The sequence below is a fragment of the Panulirus ornatus genome, chromosome 1, assembly GCF_036320965.1.
Source record: "Panulirus ornatus isolate Po-2019 chromosome 1, ASM3632096v1, whole genome shotgun sequence".
NCBI lineage: Eukaryota > Metazoa > Arthropoda > Malacostraca > Decapoda > Palinuridae > Panulirus > Panulirus ornatus.
Window position 1 is genome coordinate 17,930,823 of NC_092224.1, and position 20,903 is coordinate 17,951,725.

At 38.0% G+C, this 20,903-nt stretch overlaps 1 protein-coding gene across 17 annotated transcripts in view; it reads left to right on the top strand.

Annotated features, from left to right (window-relative positions):
- The window catches only part of Fas3 (fasciclin 3), a 167,728-nt gene extending 147,812 nt beyond the window's left edge, over window positions 1-19,916 (top strand). For 5 of the 17 annotated variants that reach the window (XM_071679952.1, XM_071680029.1, XM_071680100.1 and 2 more), the window contains 4 exons: window positions 3,964-4,059; window positions 4,286-4,366; window positions 4,656-4,733; window positions 18,002-18,286. In XM_071679952.1, the coding sequence (XP_071536053.1) occupies window positions 3,964-4,059; window positions 4,286-4,366; window positions 4,656-4,733; window positions 18,002-18,136 (390 nt within the window). In that variant the 3' untranslated portion in view covers window positions 18,137-18,286. Of the gene's footprint in view, window positions 1-3,963; window positions 4,060-4,285; window positions 4,367-4,655; window positions 4,734-5,018; window positions 5,050-18,001 lie in introns of all 17 variants that reach the window. The other 12 variants (XM_071680259.1, XM_071680349.1, XM_071680445.1 and 9 more) reach the window with 5 other exon arrangements.
- Window positions 19,917-20,903: the final 987 nt, after the last annotated feature.

Here is a 20,903-nt window from a genome sequence, read left to right on the forward strand (position 1 = left end):
TGGTCACAAGGTCTTTTTATTGAATATCTTCTAAATACTTTTGTGCACAATATCTGTAGTCATTGATATGCATCTGATTGTGTTATGGGAGTCAAAGGTCAGGGTCCTAAGGTGTAAGATATTGTTCGTGAATACGATTACATACAATACAATATTTTTCACTTTGATATTTGGATGTCTAGGATATATGATCATGCTTGCAAGGTCATTTGAACTAAATAACTATTGAAAGAGTGTGCACACACACGTCTAGTTGAACTTTGTTTTTACGGTACATCATGACTTGTAGTACCTGGCTTAGCTTGGAAAAAGAGACCCCTGTAAAGAAATACCAGAGAGATTGAGAGTAGAATTGCAGAAGATGATATTAATTGAAGCAAGGAGAGTGGGTGAGGAATGGGTGGTATATAGTGGTTTTTTCAGTCTTGGACAAAGGTCCATACCATGGCCAGGCCTCAATTGAAATATAGAGGGAATTATGAAAGATGGAAACAAGAGACAAGGAAAAATATTTAGGAGTTTTTGAGAAAGTGAAAAACAGTCTTATTAAATGTGCTAGGTCATGGTTATTGGGTAACACATGAGAGGCTACAGAGTTCCAAAGTTTCAAGGTGTAGGGAAAGAAACGAAATGTGCCAGGTCATGGTTATTGGGGAAGACATGAGAGGCTAGAGAGTTCCAAAGTTTCAAGGTGTAGGGAAAGAAACAGTTATCAATATGGCCCACTCATAAGTTGCCAATAGCTTCACAGTAATCATGTGAAACATCAGCCTGCTGAGTATTGTGGTGAGGGCACACAAACAGCCAGCTCTTGGGAGCAAAAACCAAAGTAATACCCATAGAAGAAGGAAAGTGAACCAACATTATGACATAGGGCAAGAGAGTCCAGTTTGGAAGTTAGCCTGGAACAATTTATACATTGGACCACTTTCAACTCGTCAAATAAGGATATCAGAGCAGTACTCCATACAAAAACAGATCAATCCTTTATATAACCAGAACAACTGTTCAGAAGAAAAGAAATTTTGACATCCAAACAGAACACCTAGTTTCTTAGAGGCAGACTTTAGCTTTTCTGTAAGAAAGAGTGGATGGTACAGTAATACCAAGTAAGTTCATTGAGTCAAGAAGTCGAATTACAGAACCTTCAAAGGCAAGACGAGAGTTGTGAGGAGTTTTCAATTGAGAGGTGGGTGGAAACTGGGTCTTGGAGGCATTAAAGTTAACTAGATTTTGTCTACCCCACTGAGATATCTGTCCAAGTCTGAATTTACTGAGGAAGCTATGTCAAGATGAGATCAAGATCGAGTGAAAATAGAGGAGCGGAATAAAGGATGTGGTTGAATGCAGTTATGAGTTGTCAGTGTATGAGTGCATTTGATTATTTGCGGAGGAGAGGAAATTGTTGAAAGAGAGGAGGAAAAGTGTAGGGGGCAGGACAACCTTGAGGGATACTGTTGTTGATGGAAAAAAGAGGGAGCCTGATCCATCAACAACCACAAAGATAAATTGACAGGAGAGGAAGCTAGATATGAAGGTGCAAAGTGGGGAAGGGAAGCCAAAATAGGGAAGCTTAGAGATGAGACCCAGATGTCATGCCCTGTCAAAAGCTTTAGATATGTCAAGGGCAACTGCACATGACTCAATAAAATCTCTCAGGGATGATGACCAGACATTGGTAAGATAGGAAAGGTTATCACCAGTGGTACCCGCCTTAGAGAAGCCATACTGGTGATCAAAGAGAAGACTGAGTTTTGAGGTGTCTGAGGATATGTGAGTTGAGGAGGGATTCAGTGTCTTTGGAAATGGTAGATGTCAAAGCAATAGGACGATAATTGTAGGGGTCAGAATGGTCATCCTTCATAGGGATGGAATGTATCAATGCATGCTTCCAAGGAGAAGGAAAAATTTTGGCTTTTAAACAGAAATGGAACAGGCGAGCAAGCACAGGTGCAAGTTCAGAGGCACACTCTTTCAGTTCACAGGGATTGATGCCATCAGGACCTTAAGGCTTGCTTATGTCCAGAGAGAGAAAAGCACTTTTCAGACAGTCCGAAAAGAGATTACGGGGAGGAGGACAGGATTAGTAAGAGGAGCATCAGGGGGTGAGAGAATGTTAGTCATCCAAGGTGGAGTTAGAGGAGAAACAGCAACAAAGAGAGTCTTTTTCTATGGGAACGACAGCTTTAGTACTATCATAACAGAAAAGTGAAGGATGTAAGGGGGCCACCTCTTGTAAGGTTGCCACTACTTGTCAGACTGAGTTGGTAAGGAGACCTGGTTGTTCCTTGCTACTCAGTAAAGATCAGGTGGCCTTTACAGTTTTACTATAAAAATAGGTATGTACATCTATAGTACTCTGGTACTTATGGTCTTATGACACACTATGATACACACTAGTGAATGATGTGGCGAGGTTGAGCAGTGTGTACCTTAGGTAGCACTGGCATAGGTTATGTTGGAATCTGTCAGCACCTATTCATCAATGTTTTCAAATAACACGTTTAGCTCTTATGTGTTAAAACTTCCTAATTAACAGTGGCCCATGAGAACAATGAGTCCATGGGAAGCCTGTCAACCCCATATTCAACCATGTGTCAGTGGTGCGTATTTTATACAACAGATCAGCTCTTATGTATTGAAACATCCTAATTTGCAGTGGCCTATGAGAACAGTGAGTCCATGGGAACATTCTGTGTGATGCATCTGAGTTTATATAACTCACAGTAAAATGATAATAGAAAATTAATAGCATGCATGCATGAGTCTTACAAAGGAAAAGTAGAGCGACAGAAGTTGTTAGAGATGCACTCAGCTAAAGACCAGAAAGAACTATCAGTGGTTGATGAGGAGAGGTTATCTCACTTCCTCTGAATAAAGGAACTCTTTGCCTGACAGATAATTTGCTTACAGTGTTTACAGGCTGTGATAAAAGTTGAATGGGAGTCAGAGGAAGGAGAGTTTATCCAATCCTGATATGCCTGATTCCTACCTGAATGGCCTCATAACAGAAATGGTTGAAACAAGGATAGTAAAAACAGGTCATCTTTGAGGAAGAGGGGATAAATGCTTTCATTCCTTCATCAATATTAGTGTAATGGTAGTGGTATTGTAATGGTGATGGTGTAATTGTGCTGGTGCTGGTGGTGTAATGAAAGTGGTGTGTAATGGTGGAGGTGGTAGTGGCTGGTAATGGTGGCTGAGGAGGCAATTGATGTTAACACTACTGCCACCCTCTCATTCTTCCACTTTTGCTCTTGCTTATATTGGTAAGACATAGTTGTAATGCTGTGTATATAATATACTGTATGTATAGTTATTATATATCTTTACAGACACATTAGAAAAACAAATATGATATTTTAAGATGGAAATGTTCCTGGCAGGGAAGACAGATTTCACTAATAAGACATTGATATGCAGTTTTGATAATGGATGTATGTTTACTCTTATGTCTGGATGCTCTTGAATGGGGTACTTGGTGAATTTCGTTGTGCTTTTTTAGAATAAACATGTTTTTGAAGTATAAGATGCTTATTTCTAAACATGAAGTGTTTATGATAAGATTTTAGGTCTCTCAGGGGTCACTTTCCCTAACGCCAGACTTCCTTAGTACCTTGCATATTGTGAGTCTTCCAGGGACTGCTGTATTTTTATATATTTGATACCAACCTGTAGTAATCATCTAGCAACAGTATATTGTCTTTTTTTTTTTTTTTTTTAGTGTTTTGTAGTTTTTGAAGGATTTCTTTGCTTTGATCATAGAAATAGTGTTGGATTCTTTATTATCATGTTGATTACTTTCTCTTTATCATTTTTTGTTTTCTTTATGAAATTTAGTAATTCCTTGCATTTTTCTTTTTTACTCTCCTCTTCATGCATATCACTTTTTTTCCACAGTTTAATTTTTTCTACAGTTTAATTTTGATAAATGATGCTCAAATTTTATTCTTATCAAAACAGGATACCAAGCTTGATGAACATGAAAAGAAGTCTCTCACAAAGGAAGAGCCAGACAAGGAGAGCCCCTATAAAGAACAGAATCCAGATGATAAAGAGGTAAGCCTTCCACTGTTTTAGTTTTGCAAATCATTATTACAGGTCATATGGAGTTGGTTGTCAGTATAAGAATACTGCATGAAGCAGATATTTCTAATAGTATTCACCCTACTCTTATTACATGCATGAAAAATATTCTAATGAACATCTGCTGTATGTCACATACTGTATACATATAACGAAAATTACAGTGCTGAATTTGCTTATGAGTTGTTTCATTTGCAAGCCTCCTGAGGTAACCCAAGTGCCTGAAGAAACTATACCAGTCAATACAGTTTCTGAACAAAAGTCACCTAATGATAAAGAGGTATGGCATAGTTGATGCAACTTGGATATATATTTGTCAATTTTTTCTATAAAACAGGACTTACTGATTGACATTCCTTTGCCTATCTTAACACAGGGATTCATTTATTGATTTGTTGCCCAAAAGATGATTGATGTTATGTGTGTCATGTTGTAAAAGCTCATTCAGTTGCAGTTCAAATCCACCAGAATCTTCACTGTTGCTTTTCCTTGATAACTATATTTAGATTTATCTGTCAGCACATAGTGATGAGTGCTGAAGTACTTGAATTTATATTTTTTTTTACAAGCATACCGATGAAAAAGTTCCTGAAGAAACTACCCAAAAAAAAATGAACAGTGAGCAAAATACAGAGGGTAAAAAAGAGGTACGATTTTTTTCACCCATTTAGGGTGCAATTATGTATGAAGAACTTGAGTGTTTGATCTTGGTAACATTGCTTTAATTTTACATACACCTCCTTTGCTGATTTGATATTATTGCATGGCATCATACTTTTGTACTTTCTCATGGTACCATACCCAGGCTTCTAATTTATAAACTGTACATCCAAATGTAATTATTGGTGCATTTAGTTGGCTAAGTAGTTATTGATGTTTTATTAGAATCTTTTCTTATTCAGAGGCATCATTTTTGTTTCTTTTTTAAACAGACTGTTCTTCTGAAGAACTGATACTCTACAGGTAACAAAGTAGACTTTAGTATTGGCTATAAGTGTTTGAATACACTAGTTTTTCCGAATGAGATGTGGCCTGCATTTGCTGTGCATTGAATTTGAATTCAACAAAGCTTGTTTTAAATAAAATGGTGCTTATATCTAAAATGTATGATCTGTAGATTTTTAAGAATTGTATGCATAATTTCTTCCTTGGTCCATTTCTTTTTTCTTTGTGATATCGCCTCAGATTGATACTATGACTGTTGCTACATGTATCCATTCAAAAACTATTTTGAAAGTATACATTCACATTATGTATATGTTGATACATGATTTTGCTTGTTTACAAATACTGTATCTGTACTACCAAGAGAGCATTAGTGGTGCAAGTGCCATATTTTTTTCTTGTAGCCTCGTGTACTTTGCTTCATTATGCCCACTAATGCCCATAGGTACTGGTTATCCCATTTACTTAATTTTCTCATTCTTCACGGACACTACATGGTGAGGCACCATTTGTTACATGCATGAGTATGGAGGGTGGAAGGAAAGGGAGAGAAGTGCAGGACCTAGACAAGGAGTATTCTTCCTCCTCAAAGGCTCAAGCCAGGGTATCTGAATGTCATGAATGAGAAGAAGGGAGAGATAGGTAGTATATCAGGGAGGAGGAACCTGGATGTTCTGGGCTTGGGTGAAACGAAGCTCGGGGAAAGGTGAAGAATGGTTTGAGGATTTACATTAGGCAAATTCTGTGGTTAGTATGAGGGCAAAAGCAAAGATGGGAGTGGCACTTCTGCTGAAGAACTTGTGGAGAGTATAATAAAGTGCACATCAGACTGATGAGGGTGAAAATGGAAATGAAATATAAAAGTTGGGTGATTGTTAGTGCTATGAAAGGAGTGAAAGCGAAAGGTTTGTTTTGGGAGAAGCTAAGTAAGTGCCTCAGCAGTTTTGATGTAAGGGATTGAATGATACTGATGGTGAATGCAAGAGTGGTTCATGAGTGCAGGCACCTCACCATATTGTGGATGGGATCCCCTTTCTCTTGAATATAAACTTTTGAATATGGATATGAATATGGGAGCTGAGGGTTTCTATAGGGGGCATGGGATGTCTATTATGAATGACAATGGTGAACACCTTATGGAGACGTGTGCAAAAAATATGACTGTTGATTGGGAATACATGGTTTGAAAAGAGGGACATACATAAGTAAACATGGGTTAGTGGGTTTAATTGTAAGTTGGCATTATGCCCTAATTGATCAGGGTGCTAAAGGGCTATATATGTGTTGAGAGGGGCAGTTGGTGTAATATCTGATCACTTTTTGGTAGAGGCAAGTGTGAAAGTTTGGAGAGGACATACATAATTAACATGGGTTAGTGGGTTTAATTGTAAGTTGGCCTTATGCCCTAATTGATTGGGGTGCTAAAGGGATACATATGTGCTGAGAGGGGCAGTTGGTGTAATATCTGATCACTTTTTGGTGGAGGCAAGTGTGGAGAGGACTTTAGGAAAATAGTAAATGATTTGGGTGGTGAGCTTAGAAAAGAGGTTTGTTCAAGGAGATAACAGGAGAGAGTGGGTGAAGAATGGTAAGAGGTGAGAGTTAATGAAATTAGGGGAGTGGGAGGTATTTAGGGAAGTAGTGCTTATATATATGGGTGATATAAGTATGTGGCATGCAGAATATAGGATGTAGGCATGTGAGAGAGAGAGAGAGAGAGAGAGAGAGAGAGAGTTCTTGATGGCATTAGATTAAAAAAAAAAGTATGGAAAAGAGTGGATATGTTGGAATTTAAATTCTTATAGACAATATGTAGTGTGAGAAGGGTTGATCAAGTGAGAGAGTAAGAAGATAATGTTTGATGTAGTATTAGCTTGTAGGGAGCCACTGACCAGGGAGGTATATTACCAGTAATACCACTTTAGTGGTTGTCAAGTTGAACTCCTCTGACCCAGGTAGGTGTCTTTTCTTTCTGCCTCACTAACATGTGGACTACTGGCATTCTGTCCACAAACATACAATCTCTCCTTGTCATATGTAACACTTAACTCACACAGCTCACTCTTTGTAATTCTACATTTTCTTGCGGTGAGCAGTGTGCGCTAGCCCTGTCTTTTGGCAAAATGTTAGGAGGAGTAGATGGAAGTAGAGGTAGGAACATTTAGGCAGGTAGGAGCATTAGATGGTAGTAGTCATTAGGAACATTAGGTAGGAGCCTCTGCAAACACTGCACTGACTTGCCCTCTGGCAGTGGCCTTTTAAGAGTGAGGCACTAAAGGCAGTACTGGAGTTCTTTATGTATGGAGACTCTTTTTACCATGGCCACCCCTTTAAGGAGATTCCAATAGGAACAAGCATCAAAGAAATAGATAGATAACTGAAGAGGATGTGCTGAAATGGTTTGGAGATATGGAGATGGTGATTGAGGAGAGGCTGCTAGAGAGAGTATGTGTGTCAGATATGAAAGGGACAAGAAGGGGACATCAAATTGGAGATGAAAGGATGGAGTGAAAGATACTTTGTGACTGAAGCTTGAACTTGCAAAAGGGTGTGAAGCATGCACCCAGTAAAGAAAATTGAAGCAGTATCGTGCACAGGGGGTAATATACTGTCATTGGGCTGAACAAGGGCATATGAAGCAATCATGGGACACCATGGAAAGATCTTTGGATGGGAGGTTTGGTTGTGGATAGGGGGCTTTGTTTTTGGCACATTATGCATGACAAGTAGAAAGTGGTTTAAAAAAAGTTGCTTGCCTTTTAGTTAGACTCTTATAGGATGGAAAGTACTGGGAGTTTTCCAGACTGATTTAAAGGAAATGCCCAGATGGCTTATGTTCTTAATTTTTTTCAGTCTTTAGCTTCTTTCCTTAACTTGACTGACAAATCTTTTCCCTCGCTAAAGGGCACTGGCATTCCTATTCCTTATCAGCTAGTTCCAATGTGTGCTCTATTACTTTCTGTATGGGACTTATAGAGGCAGACATCCTGCTTGCAGAATGTATCTCCCACGGCAAGTGCACCTTCTCCAAGTGTTTCATTGTCCTAGAGAGGTGTTCTGTTTGTCAGAAGTGGATGGTAGTGCTGAGATCAGATAGTACTTTGTTTTAAAACTATCTGTTTCTGCAATATGCATTCTTAGAGAAGAGGGTAGATCTCATTTCACTTTAACTCCTCTAGCTCAGATAAAGGAGAGATAAAGTTCCTTTATTCTCTTGTACTGATAAGCAGTTATTGCAGAATTTAAATCTCAGGACTTCTGGCTCATCCTCAGTTGAGAACATGCTTTTGTCTGGGGTAAACCATGGGAAGTTTTGTGGGGCCTGGATGTGGAAAGGGAGCTGTGGTTTTGGTGCATTATACATGACAGCTAGAGACTGAGTGTGAACAAATGTGGCCTTTGTTGTCTTTTCCTAGCGCTACCTCGTGCACATGCGGGGGAAGGGGGTTGTCATTCCATGTGTGGCGGGATGGCGATGGGAATGAATAAAGGCAGCAAGTATGAATTATGTACATGTGTATATATGTATATGTCTGTGTATGTGTGTATATGTATGCATTGAAATGTATAGATATGTATATGTGCATGTGTAGGTGGGTTGGGCCATTCTTTCATCTGTTTCCTTGTGCCACCTTGCTAACGTGGGAGACAGTGACAAAGTATGATAAAAAAAAATATATATATATACTAGTGTTATTTGGTAATTTTACAAAACTCTAATTTTCTCTTATACTTGTAAATCTTGTAAGATGAGAGTTGTTGCAACTATTCTCAAGTTTTCTCCCTCTTCATTCCTTTTTTATTGGTTTGCATAATAAACAGATTTTCTTTAGAAAAATGTACTACAGTTTTCCTTAGTCTGTGACTTTGCATGATCTAGTGTTATAATTTACTTGGTGCAGCCTGCACAATAAGAATTTTGCTGCTGCTACAACAGATTAATCAAATTTTCTACATTTACTTTATGTCGAGACTGCTTCTACTAACATCCCGGTCTTCATTATCAGTAATTATTAGATCCAAGTATGTTATCATCAGATAGATCAGCATCTGGACCACGTATTGCTCGTTGCTTTACAATAAATGTTGCTGGATTTCACCTACAGGTAGAATCACTATGATTGAATGGTAACTTAAGAAGCCATGTGTAATTGTAGTGTATGGATGACGTGGGCATCTCATGCCATTACCATAAACTGGCTGAAATTGAATTCCTGGCATGAAAACACCAATCATTGATTCATATGAGGTCCACTCTTGGCAGCATTATAGACCTATGAGAGGTCTGAGATTTATCGTGATTGAAGTTTATCCAGACTCCCTCCTCAAATGATGGTTATAAACCTTTCTCAAAAGGCTGAGCCCCCTTTGGGTTCTGTCACCTTCTGATGGAAGACTCCACCTTTTATGCTTTGGCTTAGGAGTTAGTAGATCCTCATGGTCTTAACTTCTCGCATAGGTTTCCCTTCCAACTTTATGAATCTTGGTTTTTCTTGCTCTTTAAAAAATGTGTTTAACCTTACAGTATCCAAGGGCATGTGAAACATCTGAGGTAAACCATGGAAAGGTCTGTGGGGCCTGGATGTGGATAGAGATCTGTGGTTTCGGTGAATTACACATGACAGCTAGAGACTGTGTGTGAATGAATTTGGTCTTTTTTTGTCTTTTCCTGACACAACCTCACTGAAGCATTGGGTAGCGATGCTGTTTCCTGTGGGATGGGGTAGTGCCAGGAATGGATAAAGGCAAGCAAGTATGAATATGTACCTGTGTATATATGTATATGTCTGTTTATTTGTATGTATATGTATGTATATGTGTGTGTATGGGCGTTTGTGTATATATAAGGGCATATGAGTGGATGGGCCATTTTCGTCTGTTTACTGGCGCTACCTCGCTGACGTAGGATACGGCGAGCAAGTACAAAAGAATAAAGCAAATGTATGTGTATGTGCGTGTATATATATATTTGTGTATATGAGTGGATGGGTCTTCCTTTACCTGTTTCCTGGTGCAACCTGGCTGATGCAGAAAATGGCAATCAAGTATGATAAAGAATTATAATAATAAATATATATATATATTATTTATTCATTTATTTTGCTTTGTCTCTGTCTCCCACATTAGCAAGGTAGCGCAAGGAAACAGACGAAAGAATGGCCCAACCCACCCACATACACATGTATATATATACACGTCCACACATGCTCATATACATACCTATACATCTCACGTATACATATATATACACGCACAGACATATACATATGTACATAATTCATACTGTCTGCCTTTAATCATTCCCATCGTCACCCCACCACACATTAAATAACAATCCCCTTCCCCCTCATGTGCGCGAGGTAGCGCTAGGAAAAGACAACAAAGGCCACATTCCTTCACACTCAGTCTCTCGCTGTCGTGTAATAATGCACCGAAACCACAGCTCCCTTTCTACATCCAGGCCCAACAGAACTTTCCATGGTTTACCCCAGACGCTTCACATGCCCTGGTTCAATCCATTGACAGCACGTTGACCCCAGTATACCACATCACTCCAATTCACTCTACCTTTCCACCGCCAATTTGGTCTCCCACTTCTTCTCGTTCTCTCCATGTGACCAAACCATTTCAAAACACCCTCTTCTGCTCTTTCAACCACACTCTTTTTATTACCACACACCTCTCTTACCCAGTTATTATTACTTATTCGATCAAACCACCTCACACAACATATTGTCCTCAAACATCTCATTTCCAGCACATCCACCCTCCTTCGCACAACTCTATCCATAGCCCATACCTCGCAACCATATGCCATTGTTGGAACCACTATTCCTTCAAGCATACCCATTTTTGCTTTCCGAGATAATGTTCTCAACGTCCACTTCCATGGTTCCATCCGCTGCCAAATCCACTCCCAGATATCTAAAACACTTCACTTCCTCCAGTTTTTCTCCATTCAAACTTATCTCCCAGTTGACTTGTCCCTCAACCCTACTGTACCGAATAACCTTGCTCTTATTCACATTTACTCTCAACTTTCTTCTTTCACACACTTTACCAAACTCAGTCACCAGCTTCTGCAGTTTCTCACACGAATCAGCCACCAGCGCTGTATCATCAGCAAACAACAACTGACTCACTTCCCAAGCTCTCTCATCCACAACAGACTGCATACTTGCCCTTTTTCCAAAACTCTTGCATTCACCTCCCTAAAACCCCATCCATAAACAAATTAAACAACCATGGAGACATCACACACCCCTGCCACAAACCTACATTCACTGAGAACCAATCACTTTCCTCTCTTCCTACACGTACACATGCCTTACATCCTCGATAAAAACTTTTCACTGCTTCTAACAACTTGCCTCCCACACCATATATTCTTAATACCTTCCACAGAGCATTTCTATGAACTCTTATCATATGCCTTCTCCAGATCCATGAATGCTACATACAAATCCATTTGCTTTTCTAAGTATTTCTCACATACATTCTTCAAAGCAAACACCTGATCCACACATCCTCTACCACTTCTGAAACCACACTGGGCTTCCTCAGTCTGATGCTCTGTACATGCCTTCACCCTCTCAATCAATACCCTCCCATATAATTTCCCAGGAATACTCAACAAACTTATACCTCTGTAATTTGACACTCCCTTTTATCCCCTTTGCCTTTGTACAGTGGCACTATGCAAGCATTCTGCCAATCCTCAGGCACCTCACCATGAGTCATACATACATTAAGTAACCTTACCAATCAGTCAACAATACAGTCACCCCCTCTTTTAATAAATTCCACTGCAATACCATCCAAACCCGCTGCCTTGCCGGCTTTCATCTTCTGCAAAGCTTTTACTACCTCTTCTCTGTTGACCAAATCATTTTCCCTAACCCTCTCACTTTGCACACCACCTCGACCAAAACACCCTATATCTGCCACTCTATCATCAAACACATTCAACAAACCTTCAAAGTACTCACTTCATCTCCTTCTCACATCACTACTTGTTATCACCTCCCCATTTGCCGCCTTTCACTGAAGTTCCCATTTGCTCCCTTGTCTTACGCACTTTATTTACCTCCCTCCAAAACATCTTTTTATTCTCCCTAAAATTTAATGATACTCTCTCACCCCAACTCTCATTTGCCCTCTTTTTGACCTTTTGCACCTTTCTCTTGACCTCCTGCCTCTTTCTTTTATACATCTCCCACTCATTTGCATTATTTCCTTGCCAAAAATGTCCAAATGCCTCTATCTTCTCTTTCACTAATAATCTTACTTCTTCATCCCACTACTCACTACCCTTTCTAATCTGCCCACCTCCCACGTTTCTCATGCCACAAGCATCAAATGTGCACGCCATCACTGCTTCCCTAAATACATTCCATTCCTCCCCCACTCCCCTTATGTCCTTTGTTCTCACCATTTTCCATTTTGTACTGTCTCTCTTGATGCTTCCTCACACAAGTCTCCTTCCCAAGCTCACTTACTCTCACCATTCTCTTCACCCCAACATTTTCTCTTCTCTTTTCTGAAAACCTCTACAAATCTTCACCTTCACCTCCACAAGATAATGATGAGACATCCCTTCAGTTGTACCTCTCAGCACATTAACATCCAAAAGTCTCTCTTTCGCGCGCCTATCAATTAACATGTAATCCAATAATGCTCTCTGGCCATCTCTCCTACTTACATACGTATACTTATGTATATCTCTCTTTTTAAACCAGGTATTCCCTGTCACCAGGCCTTTTTCAGCAAATAAATCTACAAGCTCTTCACCATTTCCATTTAATACACTGAACACCCCATGTACACCAATTATTCCCTCAACTGCCACATTACTCACCTTTGCATTCAAATCACCCATCACTATAACCCGGTCTCGTGCATCAAAACTACTAACACACTCACTCAGCTGCTCCCAAAACACTTGCCTCTCATGATCTTTCTTCTCATGCCCAGGTGCATATGCACCAATAATCACCTATCTCTCTCCATCCACTTTCAGTTTTACCCATATCAACATAAAGTTTACTTTCTTACACTCTATCACATACTCCCACCACTCCTGTTTCAGGAGTAGTGCTACTCCTTCCCTTGTTCTTGTACTCTCAGTAACCCCTGACTTTACTCCCAAGACATTCCCAAACCACACTTCCCCTTTACCCTTGAGCTTCATTTCACTCAGAGCCAAAACATCCAGGTTTCTTTCCTCAAACATACTACCTATCTCTCCTTTTTTCTGATCTTGGTGACATCCACACACATTTAGACACCCCAATCCGAGCCTTCGAGGAGGATGAGCACTTCCCGTGTGACTCCTTCTTCTGTTTCCCCTTTTAGAAAGTTAAAATACAAGGAGGGGAGGGTTTCAAGCCCCCTGCTCCCGTCCCCTTTAGTCGCCTTCTACAACATGTGAGGAATGCATGGGAAGTATTCTTTCTCCCCTATTCAAATTGTTTATTAAATTAAATCTCTTTGGAAAAATCCCTTGGCCATGACCTCAGGCAGTGGTCAACTTACTGTAAAAAAAGCTTTTGTTTTTTCTGTAAAGGAAAGTTTCAGGTTGCAGGTAGTTACTGCAATTAACATGACATAGCAATTAAAGCTCTTATTACCTTTCCTTTTCTTCAAACCACTTTTCCTCCTAAGGCTACCTAAAAAGTGATTACCCCTCTCTGCTATGGACATCAACATGCTGTTACATAATAGTGTTATGAACATCAATCTACATACTTAATTTTCCTGCACAAGTTGAATTGTGTGGACATTTTAGGCTCTGTTGGTTGACCATAATTGGCAAACTCAATGAAAGAAGAGTCATAGGAGCTGTCTTGAAGCTTTAATAACCCATGAGCAACTACAGTGGTTGGTTGGTTGCTTGCTATGTGTGTGACCCACCATCACCCGTAGCACCCACTGCTGCCCATAATGCCCCGTTTAGATGAAAAAATACATTACTTGGAATTGGCTAGTTTAATAAATGATGTTTTTTCCAAAGTAAGAATTGTTTACTTTAGTTTTTTCTTTTTGTATCTTAATAAATTTTTTTTTTCGCTCTGCTGAAGGGGAAAAAATCAGTTGCACCCCAGAAGGGTTAGAATTGGAGCCTTTAGGCTTATGAATATTAACTAGATATTCAAAAGAATATCTGGTTTGAGTGTGATCACAGTCTCCACAGAATTGAAATCATGTCCCGTATCCAGATGCAGACTGTGGGGCTAATGAGGGAAGCTGGTTCTGGAAGTGGACCAGGATGATATGATTGAAATGCTTCAGTATCACAGGAAAAAGTTAACAAATGAAGAGCTAATGCAGATAGAGGAAAAGAAAAAGGAGGAGGAAGGAGCCGAGAACCCAACACCACCCCTAAAACAGCTTACAATGAAAGGACTTTTAAGAAGTTTATAGCCACATTGAGCAGGTGTTAGACAGACTTAATGAGGATAACTTCAGCATCAAAGGAGCTATTAATTGTTGCCATATAGATGAAGATGGATTTGCTTTGCTATAAGGAGCTGCACCAAGAGAGAAAGAAAGCTGTCCAGACTTCTTTTCTTACCTTCTTCAGACCATTATAAACCCCATCAGCACACCAAAAATCCCACTCAGACACACAAGAAATTCCTACAACATGCAGCAAAATCTTGCCAGTCAAATATCAGACAGAGAAACAGACATTTTTGCCTCATTATCTCATTGCAGATCCTAGCTCTACCTCTTAGGCCTTGACATGCACTGTTCAATACTACTTTTGCTGAGTTTGAAAATTCATTTGTGTTCTTTAATGATGTTTATCCATATATATCTTACCTTTTTATTTTTTCTGTATGTATGAACTTTCGTTAGTATGTCATTAGTATTTACTTCAGTTAGGTTAAAATGTCTGAAAATTACTGCCCAGGAATATGCACTCAATTTATAACATTATGCTTATAGGGTAAACACTTATCCTTGCTTTTTCAGTTAATCTTAGGTTTTCAGAATCACCTCTTAAGTGTAAGTGGAGGACAGGCTGTAATTTTTAGACTTGGAAGTTCTGTAGTTGGACTTTTTGGATATAAGACTAGGCTTAATTGAAGCTTGAAAACTCAGCTGCTGCTTTTTTGGAAAGTTTCAAGATAATCCTGACAGGTTTTAAAGGAATTCATATTAGAAATGTTCAACAAGAGTGTTACAGAGCCTGCTAAGTAGCTTATCCTTGTTGACATCCTATTTCTAGTTTTGAAAAAGGATTTAGAGAAGAGAAAGATGTTCCAGATGACCACTTTAGAAAGCATTTGCAGTACCTTAGAGAAAAGCATTTTGAATATATCAGGACTTAGAGCATGCTTTCTGGCATATTCCATTCATCCCAGGTTGAGATTGTTTTTGGCCTTCAAAGTAGGAGGCAAGACATGGCAATCCAAAGCATTGCATTTCAGATCAAATTATTTCTCCAAATTTTTACTGGTTAAACCTCCATCCTCCTAACCAAGCTCACATAATGATTTCCAGGTAATGACAAGCTTGTGATGAGAAGAATGCCTAGTAAAACAGATTTTATTCTCAACTTAGAGAAGTCTTGATAAGGCCACAGTCAGAAGTTTATTTGGTTGTGGTAAATTGGTACTCTCAAACCTACACTGTGTCTTTCGGCAAACAAGGCACTTGATTGTGCTGCAGCTAGGACTGCTGAATTTCCGAAAAAATAACCGTAACACAAGTTGGAGCACTGAATGAAGCTGTTTTGTAAAGATCTGGAGAAATTACTCACAAAGAAAATAACCATTTGGTTAGACAAGTTTGTAACAGCAAAAGATGGAGATTTTCCGACAGAATTGTCCCAAAACTTTGTGATACCTTAGAACAGAAGGGAGTCATTTGTTCCTTGGTTGTTTCTCTCTAGAAACTTCTTGTAGCTGGAATGGGAAATGTAATATATAATGGACAACACCATTAAAGTTCAGAGGCAGATGAAGAGAAGTTTTTGCTACTTTCTTGCTGTTGTACAATTGACAGCAAATTCTCTTCCTAGTGGTGTCCATTTTGTCAAAGTCTTTTAAACTTAAAGATGTGTGGAATGACTAGGCAGATAATCCTTGCAAGGTCAAGAGCAGTGCCAACAGAAATGATAGTAGGAATAGATGCTTGTATAAGTGGATTCCTGGGTAGACCTGTTTACCACCAAGACCCTCTGCATTGCTACCAATCTATGTCTCTCTGATCTCTGATCATGACTATGACCTGGAATACTTCACAGATTAACTAGTTTTTTGGTTTAGTGATATTAGTAGCCCCAAAGTTGGAAAATACCCTTGACACAGGGAGCTCCTGTAGTTGTGTTCACATGTCATTTATCACAACTTGCTAAGGCATATCCTGTACCCACCTTAGAACTACTTAACCTACTGAATATGACAGAAGCTTTATGTTCAGAATTTTCCTTTCAAAATTTTTTCATGATAAGAATAAAGCTTGTAAGGCTAGTGTTCATAACAGTGCCACGCCAGAACCCACATTTGGTAGGCCTTAGCATGAAGTTTGTGAGATCAACTGCTGCTTCATCTTTCTTTTCAAAACAAAATTTTTCATAAGCAGATCCCAGTGACATGTAAATGTTGGGAACAAAAAACTAAGCCTCTGACTATTTTCTACATGGTAGCTCCAGTCTTGGACAAAAGTCCACATCACGGTTGGCCCTTGATTTAGATATAGAGAGAGTAATGAAAGGGAAAAAGAAGACACAAGGGAGAGTATTGATGAATTTTCGAGGAAGTGAAACCTTTCTTTTAAAACATGCCAAGTCATAATTATCAGGAAAGACATGAAAGGGGAGAGAGATCCAAAGCTTTAAACTGTAGAGAAAGAAACAGTTTGTAATGTCATGGTCAGACAGTTGCTAATTAGCCAAGGGGGCACTATGAGTAAGTAAATGGTCAATTTAACAGGATAGATGGTTGTCAAAGGCTGGTGAATTTAAAGGAATTCCCACCATATTGGTTTGAACCCTCCTATGAGGATAGGTTGGGATCTCTCATTACTCAAAAAAGCCCCTCTCATATAAAAATGGTCTTAGATTCTTCACAACAAACAATTGTTAATGTATTTTAAGTAACCTATGACCCAACAGAATTTTATACCCAATGACATATATAGAATCCTACTGTGCATGTTCATTCCCCAAAATTGTTAGCATTGATTTTTGGATGCATATATTATTTGTTCTGACCTCTTGCTAAAGAGCTTGGCTTACTCTTAAAAATTATTTTTCCATTGCAGTATGTGAATTTTGAGCTCTTATTTTGATAAGCTTTTGCATGTATTATTCTTATTGTTTGTTTGCTACCCTTTATTAGGTGCATTTTATTACTTTGAATATAAGCACACAATGTATGCAAAACTTTTTACAAGTGCAATTAAAATGTATATTGTTGTCAGTAATGGCATGCAATTATTATTTTCTAATACAGTACAGTTGCATTATGACCGAGTTATGATCCTTTTTTACCATAGCAGGTAGAGTTAGTTGCAGTAGTAATGCAAGTACCTACTGAACTGTTCTTTCATATACTTTGTAAAAAATCCAGCTAAAAAGGCTTGAGAGGAGAATCCACTTCTTCATTCCATCTTTAGCTGCACTGCTTTTAAAGCTTTTACATTACTAGATAATTTATTTAAAGTTATGAATGGATGAACTAAATGCCTAAAAATTGCAGTGTGGATTAAGATGTTTTTGTCTTTTATCATCCTTTCCATATTTTGTCAAATCTTGCAGTGTTTCCATATTTACCTAAGAAACGAATAAGATAATATCCATTAAGTCTTAAATATTCATGATCATGAAACAGTGAATGTCAAAATTTCTTTTTGAAACTTGTTATATATCAGACATGAAAATACCTCTTGAAATGTTACAGTCCTGGGAAACCAACTAAAGAAATTAATTATAATAGTCATACTTTTTTGTTTGTTACAGGTGGTGTATGCAGAACTGGATCTAGGCAAGGGAGAACCTGAGAAGAAGACTGAAGTGAAAACTGAAGACAAAACAGAATATGCACAAATTGTGGGTACACTGACGGACAACCGGGAAGATGAAAAAAAGGAGTAGTCTGTAATATTGAGTGCATTAAATTGAGTGGACATACTGTAAAACCTTACATCACTAAAGCAAGGATGATGATGCTGACCATGCTCACTGAGGATTATCATCATTGTAATGGCCTTCATGTTTAATACAATCTTTAGCAGTTGATGTGCTTGTTGGAGTAATTGTGTTTTTATAATTGTTCTTATCATAGAGAAGTGCACGGGATTTTTAAGAATTCCATACTTATCTGAAAACCATATTTTTGAATGTGATGCATTTTAAAATTATAGAGCAGCTAGATTCATTGGATAATGCTTTTTTAAATATTTAAATTCCTCAGATTGGATTAATGTACTGTAGTATGGTAGAAATGATGATAAATACTTTCATTTCTATGAATCAGTTGAATAATCCTTACCTATTATGTAATCAATAGAAAATGTTGACTGTGCTTTCACTTAAGCTAAGTGAGAACATGTCGGTAATGTGATGTTGACTACAATTTATATTCAAGACTAATTTGGCTGTTTCATTTTTTCCCATTATGGTATAACTTTGGGATATAGGAATTGCTTGAATCTTAGGTCAAGTTACTGTGGTTTGGATATATTTTTCTTAATTTGTCAACATTGTATTATTGCATTTGTTTATCTTGCATATCTAAACCCATATGCTGTTCTGGCAGTTAGTGGGACCATGCTTTAGGTGCATACTGATGGGGCTTATGTTGATGTCATGGATAGGCCTAAATAGTGTGTTTCAAAAGCATTTACATTTCTTATAAGTATTGGGAAAAACCATAGTTTCTCAAGATCTCAACATGGGATAGACATTTTCAGATACAAGATGTGTATTTGTATATTACTTTTACCATGGGGTTTTCCATATGGTTAAAGTTTAGATCATTGGTCACAATCTTTTTTTTTTTTTTTAGTGTGAGGGTGGTCCAGATGGACTTTATTTTAGTTATGAATTTGATGACCATAGTCTAAGTATTCATTTAGCTTTTAAATGTTAGTTCTTATATGGCTGACCAATGGGAGTGATTGTTCTTTCTATTTAAAAGTAGGTTATATTGTAATATACAGTATGATTGTCAGCCTATTGCCTTTTCACTCTGGGCTTACTGTTTGTGTGACAGAAATCTTAGATTAATTTCTGTACCTGATACTTCAGATGCTTATATACTTTTAATGATTGCATTTCATTGATATATAATGATGCATATGATTCACTAACCGTAGCAAATTAAATATGTGTAGTAACTGTGTGGTTGCATCACCTGCAGCACATGAAGTGCATTAGTTTAAGAATGAATGTTTCAGATACATGAGCAACAGAATCTACTGTTAAACTTTCAGCTCTATTTATTTTTGCAGAATGTGTAAAAATATATATATATGTGTATGTATATTATAGCAACACTAAGGCAAGGTTCTTCCAGGAGTGAAAGAAACTATTATTCCACTTATGATCAGCATTATACATAGTGACTGTCATAATTTGATACCAGTTTTGTAACTGCCAAATGCAGTTTCAGTAATTTCAGTACATTCTTTAAAATTTTAGTAATTGGGTGCCACTAATATAATTTCAAGACTAATTAATGAAATTATTCATCAATGCCAAGCCTTACTTGGGAAGTGCATATGAACGTCATGCAGCACGGCCAGATTATTTGCAGCTGGTCGTCAGTGTATCCGCATAAATTTTCCTGTGTATGTGCTGACAAACACTCATGTCTACCGGTAGTGTAATTTTGTATTATGTTTGTCTACTCTGCAACATGATTCACTGTGTATATTGTTTTTTTATTTTTCAAATACCTTACTTTAATGTTGATTTATGTATAGATTGTTGGTGTATTGCCCTTGGTCCTTCATATAAGTTTAACTGTATAACAATGGGAAAGTGAAAGTTTGTCAAAAATCAGTTTAGTTGTGATTCTAAATTCTGCATTAACAGAAAGAGTTTGAGACGTGGTTTCCAATCCTATCAAGTCAAGGCAGTTGGTCCAGAAATTGTAAGCATAACACCACAACACAGAAGCCTCTGTTCTCGGCACAAATTCCTGCAGATGATGAAAATGTTTTGTAAATGCATAAAAGCAAACTTGAATGTTGTATTATATGGCCACCATGAAGGCAAGGAGTAATCAACAAATCAGAAAGAATCCAGAAACACTTTACAGACAAAGTTGAGGGATTAGACCATTTAAATCAGTGAAAAGGTCTGAAACTGCATCCTAGAAAGAAGGAAAGAAAGATCCATGATTGCATGGTGATAAGTTGAGCAAATCTGAAAAAAGTGCTATGTAATCAAGGAAGAAGGCAAGAAATTAAGCATGAAGTGATTCTCTGGAAAATATGAAGAACATATCAAACAAATATTTACCAGAGTCTAACTTGAAAGATGAAGGAGCTATCTAATGTACAGGATATTGTTAATTAATGTCAATGTGTTCCAGAAAAATGTGACTTTAATCAAAATGATGTTAATCAAATTAGGTTTTTCCAAAGATACATTGCTATAGATAGATTGGAGTTGTGTTCTTGGACAACAGATGGGAAAATTATTTTGTAGACAGACAATGCCAAAAACCTTTCCAAGTTATTAGAAAAACAATAATAACACAGTACTCAGTCAATATTTTTTTTTCCATACTTGTTAGCCACTTCTCACATAAGATATTGCAAAAAATGGACATAGAACATTGTCAGTTGCTCACATCCACTCTAATTGTCATGTAAAATGCACAACAACCAAGCCCTACAGACCCCTGCATGGT